This window comes from Zeus faber (genome assembly GCF_960531495.2).
Source record: "Zeus faber genome assembly, chromosome: 17".
In the NCBI taxonomy this organism is placed as follows: Eukaryota; Metazoa; Chordata; class Actinopteri; order Zeiformes; family Zeidae; genus Zeus; species Zeus faber.
This window is the reverse complement of record NC_137204.1, coordinates 28,158,833-28,174,791: the sequence shown is the minus strand read 5'-3', so window position 1 is coordinate 28,174,791 and position 15,959 is coordinate 28,158,833. Positions and strand designations below refer to the sequence as shown.

The following is a 15,959-nucleotide window of genomic DNA, read 5'->3' as shown; positions in this document are numbered from 1 at the left end:
TTTCTCAAGTTTCTCAGTTTGTGATGATCTCTGTCTAAAGACCCTGAAAACCCTGAAGACTCTGATAACCCTGAAGACCCTGAAGGCTGTAAAACCCAGAAGACCCTGAAGACTCTGAAGACTCTCAAGGTCCAGTAGACCCTGAAGACCCAGAAGACCGAGAAGACTCTGAAGAATCCGAAGACCCAGAAGACTGTAAAAACCAGAATACCCTGAAGACCCTGAAGACTCAGAAGACCCTGACAACTCTGACGACGCTAAAGACTCAGAAGACCCTGAAGACCCAGAAGACCCCCTACCAAAGCATGAGCTTCCGACCGCTTTAGAAAACCTTCTTCATGAAACTAGGATTTCCCTCCTCAAGGGTTAGAAAAGATGGATTCTATCTTCAGAAAGTAGTTGATAAACTGAGTGTTATAAAGCAGTGGTTCTCAACTGGTGAGTCTCGATCCCAAGCTGGGTCGCAGGTCTATTTTGCAAAAAGGCCGTGGTGTATACATACAATTTCAAAAAAGGATATATAAACATATTTGAAGTGTATCAAATTTCAGATGCAATGCTTTTACTTTGAAACACTGTTCCAAAATGTGGCGTGTTGCTGGAGAAATATGGATCCTGTGCCTAGATCAAATTAGATCCAGTGTTATAAAGCAAAGACACAAAACCCAACCAGTGAAACTATATTATTTACAATAACTTAAAGCATGAGATAATGCCTGTGAAATATATACATTCACCCCGGAATATCCCATGTCCCTCTTGAAAAGAAAATATTGAAACCACAGTCCAAACAAGCAGCAAATTGGTACTGAAGCCAAAAGGAAAACAAAAAAAACCAGGGAACCATGCTTCAAGGAACCAAAATATGCAGCAATGAGAAGAAGAAAAAAGACAATTAAATGATAAGGAATAAAAATAAACAATAAAAGAAACACCACTCATCAAATAGTTAAACAAGAGGTTTCATTGTACATGTGTAACCTGATCGTCTTCTCTGGCAAACTCTGTGAAGGGAAAAAAAAAAACATGAATGGAGATTCTGCAGCTGAGAGAATAGTTTGGAACACAATACAAAACATTGTGCTTCAAAGTGAATAAAAAAACGTCAACTAATTTACATTAAAAAAATAAGACATACAGTATATTGTGCAGGAATTGCAGTTTCAGAATATCAGGTAATTTTGGTTTGAAGGTGCATCACTCCAGTTGTTGCTGGTCCAAGAAATATGCATCGATAGAAATATGCAGAGGCATTTTTTGCTTGAATTTAATTAAATCAAGCAAAATGAAAAACAATGCTACCTTGGATAAACTCGTCTTGGGAATGGGATCCCTGGGATCCCTGGGAGCCATGAGAGCCGTGGGAGCCATGGGAGCGGTGGGAGCCATGGGAGCCATGGGAGCCATGGGAGCCGTGGGAGCCGTGGGAGCCGTGGGAGCCCTGCGCCGACCTGGACAGTCTATGTTGGGTTTGCCTCTTTTCCCGTAGAATGCGCTGGAAGTTTGCGATGCGTTCTCTGTGACCTGCGTCTTCTGGCTTCCTGTGGTCCAATTCCCCAAAGGCCTGGTGCTCACCTATTGGACTCAAGCCCGGCTCATCTGGACTGAGGACCGGAAGCGACCGACCCGTCAAGCTCTGGACCTTCCCTGGACCTTCTGATCCGTGGTCCAATGGTGTGAGGTCTGGATCGGACGTCTCTCCGTCTGTTGGGTATTCTGCTTTTCCGTGAGAAAGCTCTATGGAATAATACTCGGTCGGGGTGCAGGCAGAGAGGCTTGCTTCATTGGAGGACTCTTGAATGGAGCAGGTGAGGACCTCATTTGTTTGGCTACAGTCCAGATATACTGAGGCCTCACTGAATTCATCCCCTTGAGAGACTACATCACTGTGGTTCTGCGTGTTGACTTCCTCCTCTATGGGCTGGGGCGTGACCTTTCCTTCTTCTATAGATCGTGTCATGGGGGAGTCGAACACCTCAGAGCTGCCATCGTCTTTTGCAAACTCAGGACTGGATCCCTCCAGCTTTTTGAATGCCCCTTTTAAAGCTGACCTGAAAGTCAGCACAGCCTTACTCAAAGTCTTCACATCAAACCCTACAGCGAGGGCTTCAGTTGCATTCTCAAGGTCAAAGTTTTCAGCTGTCTCATTTGACACCAGAATTCCGACGGTTTGGGTGTCGTCCATCCACTCCCTGTCCAAGCTTTCAATAGAACAAGCCAGAGTTTCAGCAGACGACAGACAGCGGTCGGCAGGAGACTGCTGCTCTGGATAGCTATCCTCACAGTCGGTCATCAGCACCGTGGAGGAGCTCAGGCTCCTCAAGGGACCACTGCTCAGTTCGTCTGCATAGGCGTCCATGGTGTGGTAACCAGAGCTACGTGAGAAAGGGCAGTTAGCAGCACAGTCACACTCCATGTTGGGATCCTCTGCTTGGGGCCTGGGAGGCCTCCAACCCAGCATGCTGGAAGAGCTAGAGGGCGAGTTGTAATGATTTCCAAACAACAAGGAGAGGTGCTCGGAGCTGCTGTGCGACGACTGCCCAGCAGTGCTGCTTTGCGTTTCTTCTGTGGTGCATCTGTCCCACATGGCTATACAGTTGTCCAACTCCTCCCCGCTGTTGATGCACGAGCAGTTATCCTCCTCACTCCAACCACCCTCTCCACTCACACTGTGCTGCATGTCCACAGAGGCCCAACTGTCGAAATGTCCACAAGCAGATTTGTATCCATTACCCGATTCTGGCCAGACAGAACTGTGGCATGAGGACAAGGAGCTGGTGCTCGGGCAGTCTTGTCTACATTGATGCTCCAGAAAGCACAGGTTAGTGGTCCTTGCACCCAAAGTGTGCATCTGTGGGCTTTGGCCTGAGTTCTTATGGTCTGCTTGTTTTGACGGTTGACCAACTGGATCCTGTCGCCAATGTTTCGGTGATGTGTCAGCTGGAACAAGCTCTGAATATTTCCCCCACTCACCATGATCCAGCAGTGGACTGGTGGCTCTTCTGTGGAGGCTGGTTATGGCATTCTGCCGACCTAGGCTCCCTCGCCTGAGTCTTGTTGTTTGCGGGTGAGGAGATTTGGTTGGGGGTGGAGCTGCAGCACCGGAATACAGCTCCCCTATTTCACTGAGCACTGCATCCACGCAACAAGACACCTCATCCACGGAGCCTCGCACGGATGTAAGATACTCCCTCAGGTCTGAGATCTCCTCCTGGATCTTGTTGATGCCTCTCAGCTCCTTCAATATGTGCTGTACTATGTTACTGGAGCTTTCTTCTGCCTGTTCATCTTTCGCCTCCTCCTGTTGTGCGCCAGCTGTGTCTTTGATAATCCTGGGTATGGTGTCTTCCACAACACCAATGCCATCCTGACAGTCGGAGCTGCTGTTTTCTCCAGACGGGGTGAGGTCCAGTGGTTCGGGTGTAGAAAGATTAGAGATGACAGTGCAGGGAGCCTTAAGATGGCCTTCTGTACGTAGCTCCAGCAGCCCCAGCAAAGGCGTGCTTAGCCCAGCTGCATGGCTGTGGCCGTTGGGCACCAGATGGAGCTCGGTCAACTCTCCACTGGAGGGGCCTCTCCTCAGTCCACATATGAACATTTCCTGTTCCACCTCTACCAATGACAGCTGGTGGGGAGGATCATCCCCAGGTTCCTGCGAGAACTTGATCAGCTTCTTTTCTAGGCTTCCCCTTTCCTCCACCTTAGGGCTCTGGGATTTAGTTTTGACCAGCTCTTTCCTCTTGGGCGACTGCCGTGGTGGTGACTCTGGCGAGTGGTAATGCCTGTCTGGTCCACCAACTTGTCGTCTGGAGAACATCCCTGAGAGGTCCACTCTGTCTGCCTCAACCTTCCCACCTCAACCCCCTTGGACTGACCAACAGAGGTCAGGGGTCACAGAAGTCTAAGTATTGACATCATCCTGCCTGTTGAGGGGGCCAATAGAGACCCTTCACAGTTCACTGACAGGAGAAGCACGAGAGTCAAAGGGTGAATCAATGTGTTAAATACAGAAAAGGTTTTATATTGTAAGCATTGAAATGTGTTGAAATAAGCTAATAATAGCATATCACATGAATATAACATATCATTGTGTAGCTTTGGTTTGTTGTCCTGAAAAATGTATAAAATGTGGCTTCAAGACTACTGCTCCCAAATTAATTTCATACTTTTCCTTTTAACTAAATTCTAACATACATTCTAACATATTAAACCAGCATACAGCAAGGCCAAACCAGCCAAAAAGATAGATATTTTTTCCCGCCACTTTTCGACTACTTCATTCCGGGCTTTGCTAACATTCCACTGTTTCTGTCCAACAGGGCAAAAAGTAAAGAAAGGGTGAACAACCCACCACTCTAGCGCATGTGAAATGGTGATTACAAGGTCGTTTTATAATCGAAGAGGGAATTTAAATGCATGATGTAAACTCATGTAACTCTGTGAGTTGTCGAGCATTGTTTTGCGTATATATATATATATATTTTTTTTTTGTGATCGCACTTGAGAGAAATGCAATCCTTAACATCTGGGTTCATTTCCAACTTCTCAATTAATTTATACCCAACATACCTACACCAATAAGTTACCCTGTGCCCAGGCTCACACTTTGTATGTTCTCACATTTTTAGCTGCTTCTGTTCTGTATTTTGGGCAACTTCTGCATAACCTGACCTGCTCTTTACACTCGCTGAGCAGGGACATGAAGCACCATGCAGCAGCAGCGGCGGCGGCGGCAGCGGCGGCGGTGGCAGCGGCAGGGAGAGGAAGTGGATCAGTGTAATCATGGAGCTCGGGGACGGACAGCTCAGTAATTAGACGACACATCGATTCTCTGATCTCAGGACATGTCACTCTGCTGCCCCCACCACCACCACCACTGCCAGCTGCAGGAACCTCCAGGCTTCTGGACCATTCAGTTTAATTCATTCTGTTCTGTTTGGTGTGGTTCTGTTGTGTTCTGCACTGTTCGGTTCTGTTCTTCTCATTCTGCTCTGTTTTTTTTTCTGTCCCATTCCATTTGGTTTGGTTCATTGTGTTGATCGGTTCTGTTGCTCATATTATTATTATCATCATTATTATTAATAATATTACTATGTATGTACGGTATGTAAACCTGGTTCTATGAACATACCTTTAGTTGTCTGGACAACTTGCCTTTTAACTTCAGTTCTTAAATGAAATCAAAGATTGAATCAACGCTAAAATGTAAGATGACATTAAAAGATATACTGTACATAAACAGTACATCATATACGTCATATAAAACTATCGAACACCTTTGCTCCATAACTTTACCTATCACCGACGGTAACTGTGCCAAAAAAAATGGCATTGAGCATTTACAGGCACTGATCCAATAATGCCAAGAAAACCATTGGAAAAAACCCAAAACTATAGTGAGGAGTAATTACGATTTAAAACAACATTCTCTGAGGAATGATCCTGATCCTCCAAGGTCTGCACTGACTCCATTTTTATACCCAAATATATATATATATATATATATATATATATATATATATATATATATATATATATTTATAATAATAATAATAATAATAATTATTATTATTATTATTATTATTATTATTATTATTATACTGCAGAAATCAAGGTTTATAGACAGCTCAAACCAACTGGGAATGCTGGGTAATTTTGTAGTAACAGCCATTAGCGATTGTCATCGCTCTCTTTTGGACTGAATAAAAACGCCTTTTTATGATAAACTATTATTATTAACTTCACTGGACGATGATGGATGCATATATTCAGAGCGCAGAGAAGTGTGTGCAAAAGCGTTCCGGCCTATCTGACTTAACGCCATTTCAAAATAAAAGTTCCACACCGTAAACACATCAACTTAGATCTGTGTGGAACTTTGAAGTGGTGGTCACAGTTAGTTACGCCAGCACAAATAGACACGGAGAGCTTTTATACTGAAACACCTTCAAGTGATTTGCAGGAAAACTGTCTAAACAATCACTCAGGGCTAACTGGTATATCAACATGAAACAAGTAAAAACCTATAACTATAATGCCAAGGTGGACCTTACCTTCGGAGAGAAGCAAAGTGAAATCAAGACAAAACAGAGGCAAACAGCGATGGGCATCCCGGTGGATCCATCAAATCCACAGAGTAGAGCGGCTCCGCACAAGAGCAGCGATCGCAAGCAACAGAGACACAGAGAAGAACATGGTTCTGCAGCTCTGTGTGGCCCCCAGATCCAGCCCCTTCCAGCGTGGCGATGGGAGGTGAAGGAGCAGACGTCTCCTTGTGGAAGGGCAGGAGCTCCAGTGCTACGGCGGCTCCAGCCCCACGGTGACCACGCCCCTTTCACTGCTCGCTCCCTCTCTCCGTCCTCACCCCCCTCACCCCCCCGTCCCTCTCTCTCTCCCTCCCTCCCTCCGACGACGTGACCCAGCGACGAAGATGATCTGAGGCAGGGAGACGGCCAAGTCTCAGCTCCCTCCGTCCATCCGTTCATCCATCCACCCACCCGTTCATTCATTTATCCATTCATTCATAACATATGAAATAATATATATGTGTATACTGTATATACGGTATATATACTGTATATACAGTACATATACACAGTATAGTGTATATGCTATATATAGAGTATATATACTGTATATATACAGTATAAACAGTATACTGTATATATACTGTGCATACAGTATATTCACTATAAATAGTATGTACAGTGTATATACACTGTACAGCATACTATATATGCTGTATATATATAATATACACATACTGTATATACAGTTTGCTGTACAAGCAGAATATACAATATATACTGTATATACAGTATACTCTATATACACTGTATATACACTGTATATAACAACTGTTATCACACACACCAGTAAACAAACACAGGACGAATTAACGCGACACAATAAACGTGAAAATGGGATTTATTTACAAGCCACCGGGGTCCACAAAGTGATTCTTGGAATTGGGTCTGGCTGCGCATCCCTCCATCCACCCATCCCACCATCCCTCCATCCACCCATCCCTCCCTCCCTCCCTCCATCCACCCATCCCTCCATCCCTCCATCCACCCATCCCTCCCTCCCACCATCCATCCATCCATCCACCCATCCCTCCATTCACCCATCCCTCCCTCCCTCCATCCATCCATCCCTCATTCCACCCATCCCATTCCCCCTCGACTCTGAGGACACAAAAGATTTTCGGGGTAGAAGAACCATGACATTCACCACACATCGGGTATCGTTTTCCATTTTCCTCCTTGAACGCGGGCCAGACGCGTCACCATGTTTCATCCGCTCCGAGTCCGAGTCCCGACCGCTCATTTATTGTTAGAGAGCCTCCCTGACACGCCTGTGACAGATTAACTACCAATTCTAATTCATTACGGTCTTCTCAACGTTCAGCCTTGCGGCCTTAAGTGCTTCCCTATGTCCCGTGATAAATAATATTTGGACGGCGTTCACCTTGCTCGGCCCACCGCTCCCCATCGCCTTCCATCAGCCATCTACACGGCCACCGCCACCAGCACTCGCAAACCAATCACCGTAATAGAGAGTGGCTGCAAAACCCAACCCCGGGAATGAAAACCCAACCCCGGGGATGAAAACCCAACCCCGAGAATGAAAACCCAACCCCCGGGATATAAACCCCACCCCGAGAATGAAAACCCAATCCCGGGTATGAAAACCCAACCTCAAGAATGAAAACCCAACCCCCGGGTATGAAAACCCAACCCCCCGGTATGAAAGCCCAACCTCGAGAATGAAAACCCAACCCTGGGAATGAAAACTCAACCCCGAAAATGAAAACCCAATCCCGGGTATGAAAACCCAACCTCGAGAATGAAAACCCAACCCCGGGGATGAAAACCCAACCCCCAGGATATAAACCCAACCCCGGGGATGAAAACCCAACCCCGGGGATGAAAACCCAACCCCCAGGATATAAACTCAACCCCGGGACGTTACAGGGATGTTACAGTATATGGGCTTGATGGAAAGGATGGGCCACATTGGGGCCATTATTATCATGGCTGACCCGATCCGGGCGGATGAAAGTTGGGACCAGGGGGATAGGATTGGATACTTCGACTACCCCCAAAACCACCGGTCAACCTGATCAGGGCGGGCCCAGGGCATTGGAATTCAACACTTTTTCATGGTGTTGACGGAATCGCGTTGCACGGAGACGTTCGGCGGCGTCCGAGACTCGGCTTGCGACACCGCGGCAGTCGATCCGCTCGACTCGACTCGACTCGAAAAGAAAAGCGTCGCCCAGTCCGTCCGACTCCCGGTTGGGTGTGATTCGGTCGGGGCTGAGCGAGGGATGACGCCCTGAAGTCAGCTGGGCTCTGAGTCGCGAGCGGAATTCTGGCGGGAATCATTTTCATTCCGTCCAAAGTATTTATTTTGGTGGAACGTAATGAGTAATTCAGTCACATTCAGTATGAATCACGCCAAAATGTCTTCTCACCCTTTTTCTGGCTCGTACTTTTAATTCAGTCCCCGGTGATTATTTTTAGTTTGTGAGTCCACTCTTTAGCTGGAGTGACTCCTAACTCCCCGCTCGTTTAACAGAGGTGTTCGCGACGACTGAATCGTTTGCGACTCTTGCATCACTATCTTTTAGATGGCCATATTAATAATAATAATAATAATAATAATAATAATAAGATTCTACAATTCTACATGTTTCTGACATTTTTAGAGGTTAACAGGATCGTGGTTTGAGTGCCGTTGGATTATTTGATTGTTAAAAGGAGTTGCCGTGGGGGGTAAAGGTTGGAGTGCGCTGATGGATCAACACCTCCCGCGGCCGTTCTTCCCAATTTCTCTCACATACACGCTCTCTCCCTCCTTCATCTTCCTCTCTAATTCAGTTCCCCCGCCCTCCCCTCTCTCCCCCCGGGGTCAGTTCACCACTCCATTAGTTTGGGTCCCGGCGGACGGAGGAGGGAGGATGTTTTGGATATTTTGGAGAGCCGCGCGAGACGACAGCAGGAATGAAAATGTGGAACTGCGCTGCGTTCGTGACAAGCTCGTTCGTTTCCAAACTCCACAAATTGCTTTTCAAGAGATTAACTTTGGGAGGAAAGGAAAAAAGAACGTGGCTTCCAGCGCTCAGTAAGCCTCTCTTTGTATTTCATATTGCCATAATGATTGATAAAGAAAAAAATAGAATTCGAGAATAAAGTTAGAGTTATATTACTGCATGATTCAAATTAAAGATTGAATTATTGGTAAAAAACACTTTTATGACTTTTGCTTCAACCACGAAGATTGCTGTACAGACAATTATGATAATAACAGTCTGAATAATAATAGCCAAATACACTGCAGCAATAAAAAAATAATTAGAATAATAATAATAAAAAATTTATTTTAAAGATGGGGTTATTATTATACAGAGGAATTCCAAGTTGAAACAAATGATCAAACTTTTATAAATTACTATTATGATAATAAATTATTATTATCATTAGGGGTCCAGCCTGCATTATTATTATTATTAATAATAATAATAATAATAATAATAATAATAATAATAATATTTTTAAGATAGGGTTATTATTATTACAGAGGAATTCCAAGTTGAAACAAATGAACAAACTATTATAAATTACGATTATGATAATAAATTATTATTATCATTAGGGGTCTAGTTTATTATTAATAATATTATTATTACTACTACTACTACTACTAATAATAATAATAATAAACAAAGCAAATCCATGTTGCCAAATGACAGCCATGGCAGAAGGAGGGTTATGAAATTTTGTCTGAATATGTATTGAAAGATATGCAAAGCAAAAAAAATAAAGCAAACATTGTTATTGTTAATGTTGATGGATCCATTGTTTTTTATGATGTGTTCTTTGTTCGTATTAACTCAGGAGCAATGAGCGGTGAAGGACGAGCTCCCGTGCGTCAGAACACTCTCAAAGTACCAGGGGTGAAACTCAACCGGAAGCAAGGGAAAATGTCGAAAAAAGGGAGAAGAGGGCAGAATCTGGGTCCGGGTCAGAGGTCGTTCGGCCAGAGGGGAAGGGATCGGAGGTTTAGAGGAAGAGGAGGGATAAGGGGAGAGCATCCACCCACCTCCCGGAGCTGCACTCGGACTTTGTTGACGGCCTTCAGCCAGCGCACCCTTGACGGGGAGAACGGCAGCGGAGCTCCTTCGTCGTGGAACCTGGAGAACAAACAAGAACCGCTTGTCATGTTCAGAGGCAAAACCGTCCAGAGGCGTCGAGAACTCATCTCATCGTCATTATCGTAGCTCTCACGGACGGCTCATGGTTGGTGATGCAAGGCTGACGAGCAACTCGCTCCTCGCGAAAACGATTCCTGTGAGAATTCCCTTCACGACTGACACCGAACTAAACGTAACGACTCTTTTCACCGAGCGACTCGTCAGGAACCCGATCTGAAAACAGAGCGGAACCTTTCATCGCCGCCAACAGTCGTCACTTCCAGAGTGAAGCTTGTTGTGATGAACACGGAGCTGCTGTCCTGCTGGAAATGATCAATAATTTGTGTAATAGTGTCGTAATAATAGTGTCATAATAATAGTGTCACAATAATAGTGTCATAATAAAAGTGTCATAATAATAGTGTGATAATAATAGTGTGTTAATAAATTTGGCTCTTGCAACACAAGAGCTACTTTCCATCATTTATTTATTTTAAGTGGAATCTGACAACTCCTACCAACACTGCTACTACTTCTACTGCTACTACTCCTACTACCACTACAACTACCACTACTACTACTCCTCCTACTTCTTCTACTCTGACTACTACTAACCCTACTTAGACTCCTTCTACTCCTCCTACTACAACTACTACTACTCCTACTCTGACTCCTCCTACAACTACTCCTAATACTACTAGTACTACTACTCCTTCTACTACTACTCCTACTCCTTCTACTCCTACTCCTTCTAGTCCTACTCCAACTACTACTCCTTCTTCTCCTACTACTACTCCTACTCCTTCTATGCATACTACTACTTATACTACAATTTCTTCTTCTAATCCTACTTCTCCTTCTACTAGTACTCCTACTACTACTCCTACTTATTTGACTACTACTCCTACTACTACTTTTTCTTCTCCTACTCCTACTGCTATTTCTTCTACTATAATTAATTATACTACTCCTCCTACCACTACTACTCCTTCTACTACTACTACCACCACTACTTATACTACTACTAATACTTCTATACTACTACTACTACTACCACTACTACTACTACTACTCCCACTACTAAACTACTACTCCTACTATACTACTATACAATTAGACAACTACTACTACTACTACAACTACAACTACTACTTCTACTCCTAATACAACTTCTCCTCCTACTACAACACATCATACCTTTGAAGTTTGGTCGACCGCCTCTCTGCTACCAGAGCGTCCTTCTTCACGCCGTGGCCTCCTTCCACGGAGCTTCCCCGGCGGGTCGCCTCCTCTCCGGCCACCGAGTGACCGTTGGCGGGAGAATGGTGAGGAGGATGGTGATGAGGGTGGTGTGCGTCCGCCCCGTTGGCGGTGGAGGAGGAGAAGGAAGGGCGGAAGCCGGTGCTGTGGTAGGAATGGAAGGACTCCTCCAGCTCCGACCCGCCGGTGCTTTCCTGGCCCGTCTCGCTGAGCTGCGAGCTGATCTGACTCAGATTGCCTGACGAGCCAAAGCGACTACTTTCCACCGGACTAGATTTTGGTGAAAGGAGGAGGGGAAGATGCTTCGCGTTAGAATAACGTACGGGGAATGGCATCCGAAGCAAGACAGAACCTCCCGCAAAATGGCGCTGGTTTGTTTTTAGATTTAGTACCAGATAAGTGGATGGGTTTACCCCAAAGAACAAACCCAATCAGAGACTAATTTGACCTCTTATTGTGCTCCCTTAGTGTGCAGATGGAAAAAGAAATGGCTTGTTTTGAATCTCTCTAATGGAGGACCCCAACCCATCTGGTACACAAGAACCCAAAAACGAATCTCTAGAAGTATTTTCCAGATTTGCTTTCAGTATATCAATATCAACAGCACAACTAGTGGAGCTCACAGAACCTCGAACGTGGTGTGCATGGAGGACAGGTGAAAAGGTACCCAACCTTACAAATTCAATATTTCTACCATTTTACCAGTTCAAATCAGCCATATTTGATTTAGCGCCTGAATTGTAAACATAATGTATATGCAAAAAGATATATATATATATGTATATATATATATATTTTTTTTTTTTAATGGAGAATGCACATTTGCTTCAGTGAGGTTAGGTATCGTTTCACAGAATGGTTGAAAATACACACAAATTCAATTGCGGCGGTTAGGATTGATTAGTGCATTGGTGATATAACAAATTGGATTACGATATGGAATATAAATATAACAGGAATTGACACTTCCACATGATTTATCTGAGAATCAGTCTTGGACATTTATTGACGATAATAATAATTACAATATTATTATTATAATTGTTTTTATCATTTGTATTATTATGATTAATAATAATAATAATAATAATAATAATAATAAAGCTTAACTGACTGTATAAGCTCTAAATTTATTTGTATAATGTATTAGCTCCAAAATTTAATTTGCCAATACATAGGCTGTAAAAGAATCAAACCAACTGGTATTCCCATCTAGTTCAGGAAGTAATGTGGTTAAATTATATTGAAATAAAACTTTGTCCAAGATTTCATGATTTTCACATGTAAATTCCGGTCATATGTATATTTCTTCCAATCTAGAACCGAAAGTTTTTTTTAAGGTATGTTGTACTGAAACATAAATGGAAAAACACAGAAAAACACGACAACACATAAATATAAAAAAATGAGATGAAACTTGTTGGATGGACTGCAGAACTGGACAGGAAATACTCTCCAAAATGTCAATGCATCATAAATGGTAGTGTGGAGATTTGCCATTTATTATGCTTCATTACTAGCCTTTTTGCATTCTTGGACCGGGTGTCCAGCTGCACTCCAGAGGTGGGACCTGCAGAAGGGTGGGTGTCTACAAGACTTGCCTTCTCCTGTTGAGGCAGGGATGCTGAAGGATCTAAGTCAGGGGTGGAGATGTAAACCTGGGGTTTCACTACATCACCCGAGGAACCTACCAATTCCTTAGCATGGGCATCGGATGCTGCACCCCTTTGAACAGACTGACCACTTGTTTGGGTGACCGCTTTGGACTGGGGTGGTACCACGGGGGCAGCTTGCGTGGATTTTGAAGGTTCTGTTTGCCAGGGAAAACTTATCTTTGCCCCAAATAACGACGTTGTAGGTGCCCCTTGATTTGATTCCGTGGCGGGCATTTCCTCTTGGAACATGCTTGCTGATAGTGTTTTAAATCCTGAGAACAGACCGCCGACTGCCTCCGTTTGGGGCATTGAGGGAGCAGCCGTGGGCAACGTTGGTGGCGATGAAAAAAGTGAGCCAAGAGATGTTCCTCCTGAATCGCCTGATGCTGACATGAAGCCAAACAAGGACTTCGCCTGAGGTGGCTCTGCATTCTTAGTAGACTGATCAATATGAGCAGCTGTTCCAGTATCAGCTTTATTGGTGTCTGGTGGGGCTGATTTGTCAACATCTTTATTTTCTGCTTCCCCTTTAATCACAATGGGCATCTCATGTATCACCTCTTCTTCCAAACCTGCCTTTTGCTTTTCAGTCGTATCAGTTTGACGTTTTTCATTAATTGTGTTGATTGTTGTGTCTACGCTACTTCCTGTTTTGGCGAGGGGTTTTACTTCTTTTTCAATTTGACATGAGTCCATTGTTTTGATTTCACTCGGCTCAACGCTGCCTTGAGGTCGATTAGGTGAGGAGCTTTCTTTTTTATTTTCTAGCTGTGTTGTGGTTCCAGGTACCGGTTTAACCTCAGCTGACTTAGGTGTCTGTGCCATGCTGCCAAATAATGATCCGCCAATGCCCCCAATACCCCCAAGTATTGATGCCCCGGCCTGAGTTCCTGCAGTCTGGGCAGTTCCCCCTCCAAACATTCCTCCAAGCAAAGAGCCACCACTCTGAGGTTCTGCAGTCCGGACAGTGGCCCCACCAAACATTCCCCCAAGTAACGATCCTGCAGTCTGAGAACCTGGAGGTTTGGATGTGGATCCTCCAAACATACCACCTAATATTGAACTTCCAGTTGGAGGGGCAGTTGTTTGAGAAGCCCCCTGGGGACCAGATCCACCAAATAACCCTGAGAGTAATGACCCCCCTGTCTGAGAAGCTGCAGACCCTCCAAAAATACCCTCTAATAGAGATCCAGTCTGAGAAGTTTGGGGTGCAGTTTCCCCTGGACCAACAGCCGCTGCTTTTTGCTGTTGTTGAGGTCCTTGAACAGGTGCAGCTGCTGGTTTGGAAAGTGGGGAAACAACGTCCGAGACTGTATCTGCTGATGAGTCAAATACAGTTTTCTCTGGCTCTGGTGGCTTCTGTTGTTGATCTACGCCTGGAGTTAGTGACTGAGCTGTAGGTGTTCCCTCTTCAGCCTTAGGCGGGTGTTCTGTTTCTACATGTACTCCTGCATCTTTGGAATGATACTTGTCAGTTGAATCAGATGGTTTATCCGAATCCTGACCTTGAACAACAACAGATATTGGCTCAGGGGTGCTTGTCACCAATTGAACAACTGCACGATGAGGTTGTTTAAGTGTTTCTTCATTGGGGTCGTTAGGAGCAGAATTAACTGATGTTTCAACAGGTTTGGTCTGTGATGCAGGTGGAGCTGGCGCTCCAAACTTTGACAGTAAACCTTTACCAGGTGTCTCATTTGGGACAGAAGCTCCAGGTAATATACCACCCAACAATGATCCACCGGTCTGTGAAGTAGTTGGCTGAGAACCTGAACCCCCAATTATACCTCCCAATATCGACACCCCTGTTTGAGGTGCTTGAGTTTGAGAAGCAGCGCCACCAAAAATGCCACCCAACAAGGATCCACCAGTCTGAGGTTCTGCAGCTGTTGACATCACAGATCCTCCAAACATCCCACCCAAAACAGATCCTCCAGCTTGAGAACCAGCAGCTGGGGAAGCATTTCCTCCAAATAAACCTCCAAGTAGTGACCTGCCTGGTGGAAGAGCTCCTGCCGGAGAAATAGAGCCTCCGAACACCCCCTCTAATATGGACCCTCCAGTTTGAGGAGTAGTGGCCTGAGGGGAAGATCCTCCAAACATTGAGAACAATCCTTTTGCTGGTGGCTCTTTTGGGGCTGATGATGCAAGTGTAGAGCCTGAAGGGGGTGACCCTGTTTGACCTGTACTAGGCTCACTACTGGGTCCAGAAAACATTGAAAGTAAACCTTTTCCTGCACCGTCTAAAACAGATCCAACCTGTGATGACGTTGCCTGTGCACCTGACCCATTAAGCAAAGACAGAAACCCTAAAGCTGGTGGCTCTTTAGGTGGAACAGACTCCTGAGTTGCAGATTGTGGGATGGACACATTTTGCACTGTGACAAATTCAGATTTGGGTTCTGCAACTGCACTGTCAAATGGTTTAATTGTGGTACCCTCATTGGAAGAATCTGTTGGAATCTCGGTAGCATCTATGGCCTGGATCGTGTGCGGCTCAACGAATTTGATACTAGCGTCAGGCAATGGTGACCGTTTATCTGCCGTGTCATTGGAGATTGAACCATCAGGAATAATGCTACTAGAGTTAGATGACCCTGTAGATGCTTGTTGCGAATTGGAAGAATTTAAAATTGATAGAAGACCAGAAGTCACTGGCTCTTTAGAAGGAACAGTAGAACTACCTGAAGTGTCGCTTGATTGATGTGGGGGTGACATGGGGCCACTAAAAATAGAGTGTATTCCCTTAGCTGATTCTTTAGGTGCTGAAGTTCCTGGGGTTGAAGTTCCTGTACTTCCTGTTGTAGTTGTTGTTGGGGGCGGCGCAGTGCTAGGCCCACCAAACA

The 15,959-nt window shown here is 44.8% G+C and overlaps 1 protein-coding gene across 1 annotated transcript in view; it reads right to left on the bottom strand.

The window, feature by feature from the left end:
* Positions 1-15,959, bottom strand: part of unc13bb (unc-13 homolog Bb (C. elegans)) — a gene marked incomplete at both ends in the record, with an annotated part of 107,148 nt that overhangs the window by 45,817 nt on the left and 45,372 nt on the right. Inside the window, 2 exons of the mRNA XM_080017717.1 lie at positions 10,108-10,198; positions 11,396-11,728. Coding sequence (XP_079873843.1) covers positions 10,108-10,198; positions 11,396-11,728 — 424 coding nt within the window. The remainder of the gene's footprint in view (positions 1-10,107; positions 10,199-11,395; positions 11,729-15,959) is intronic.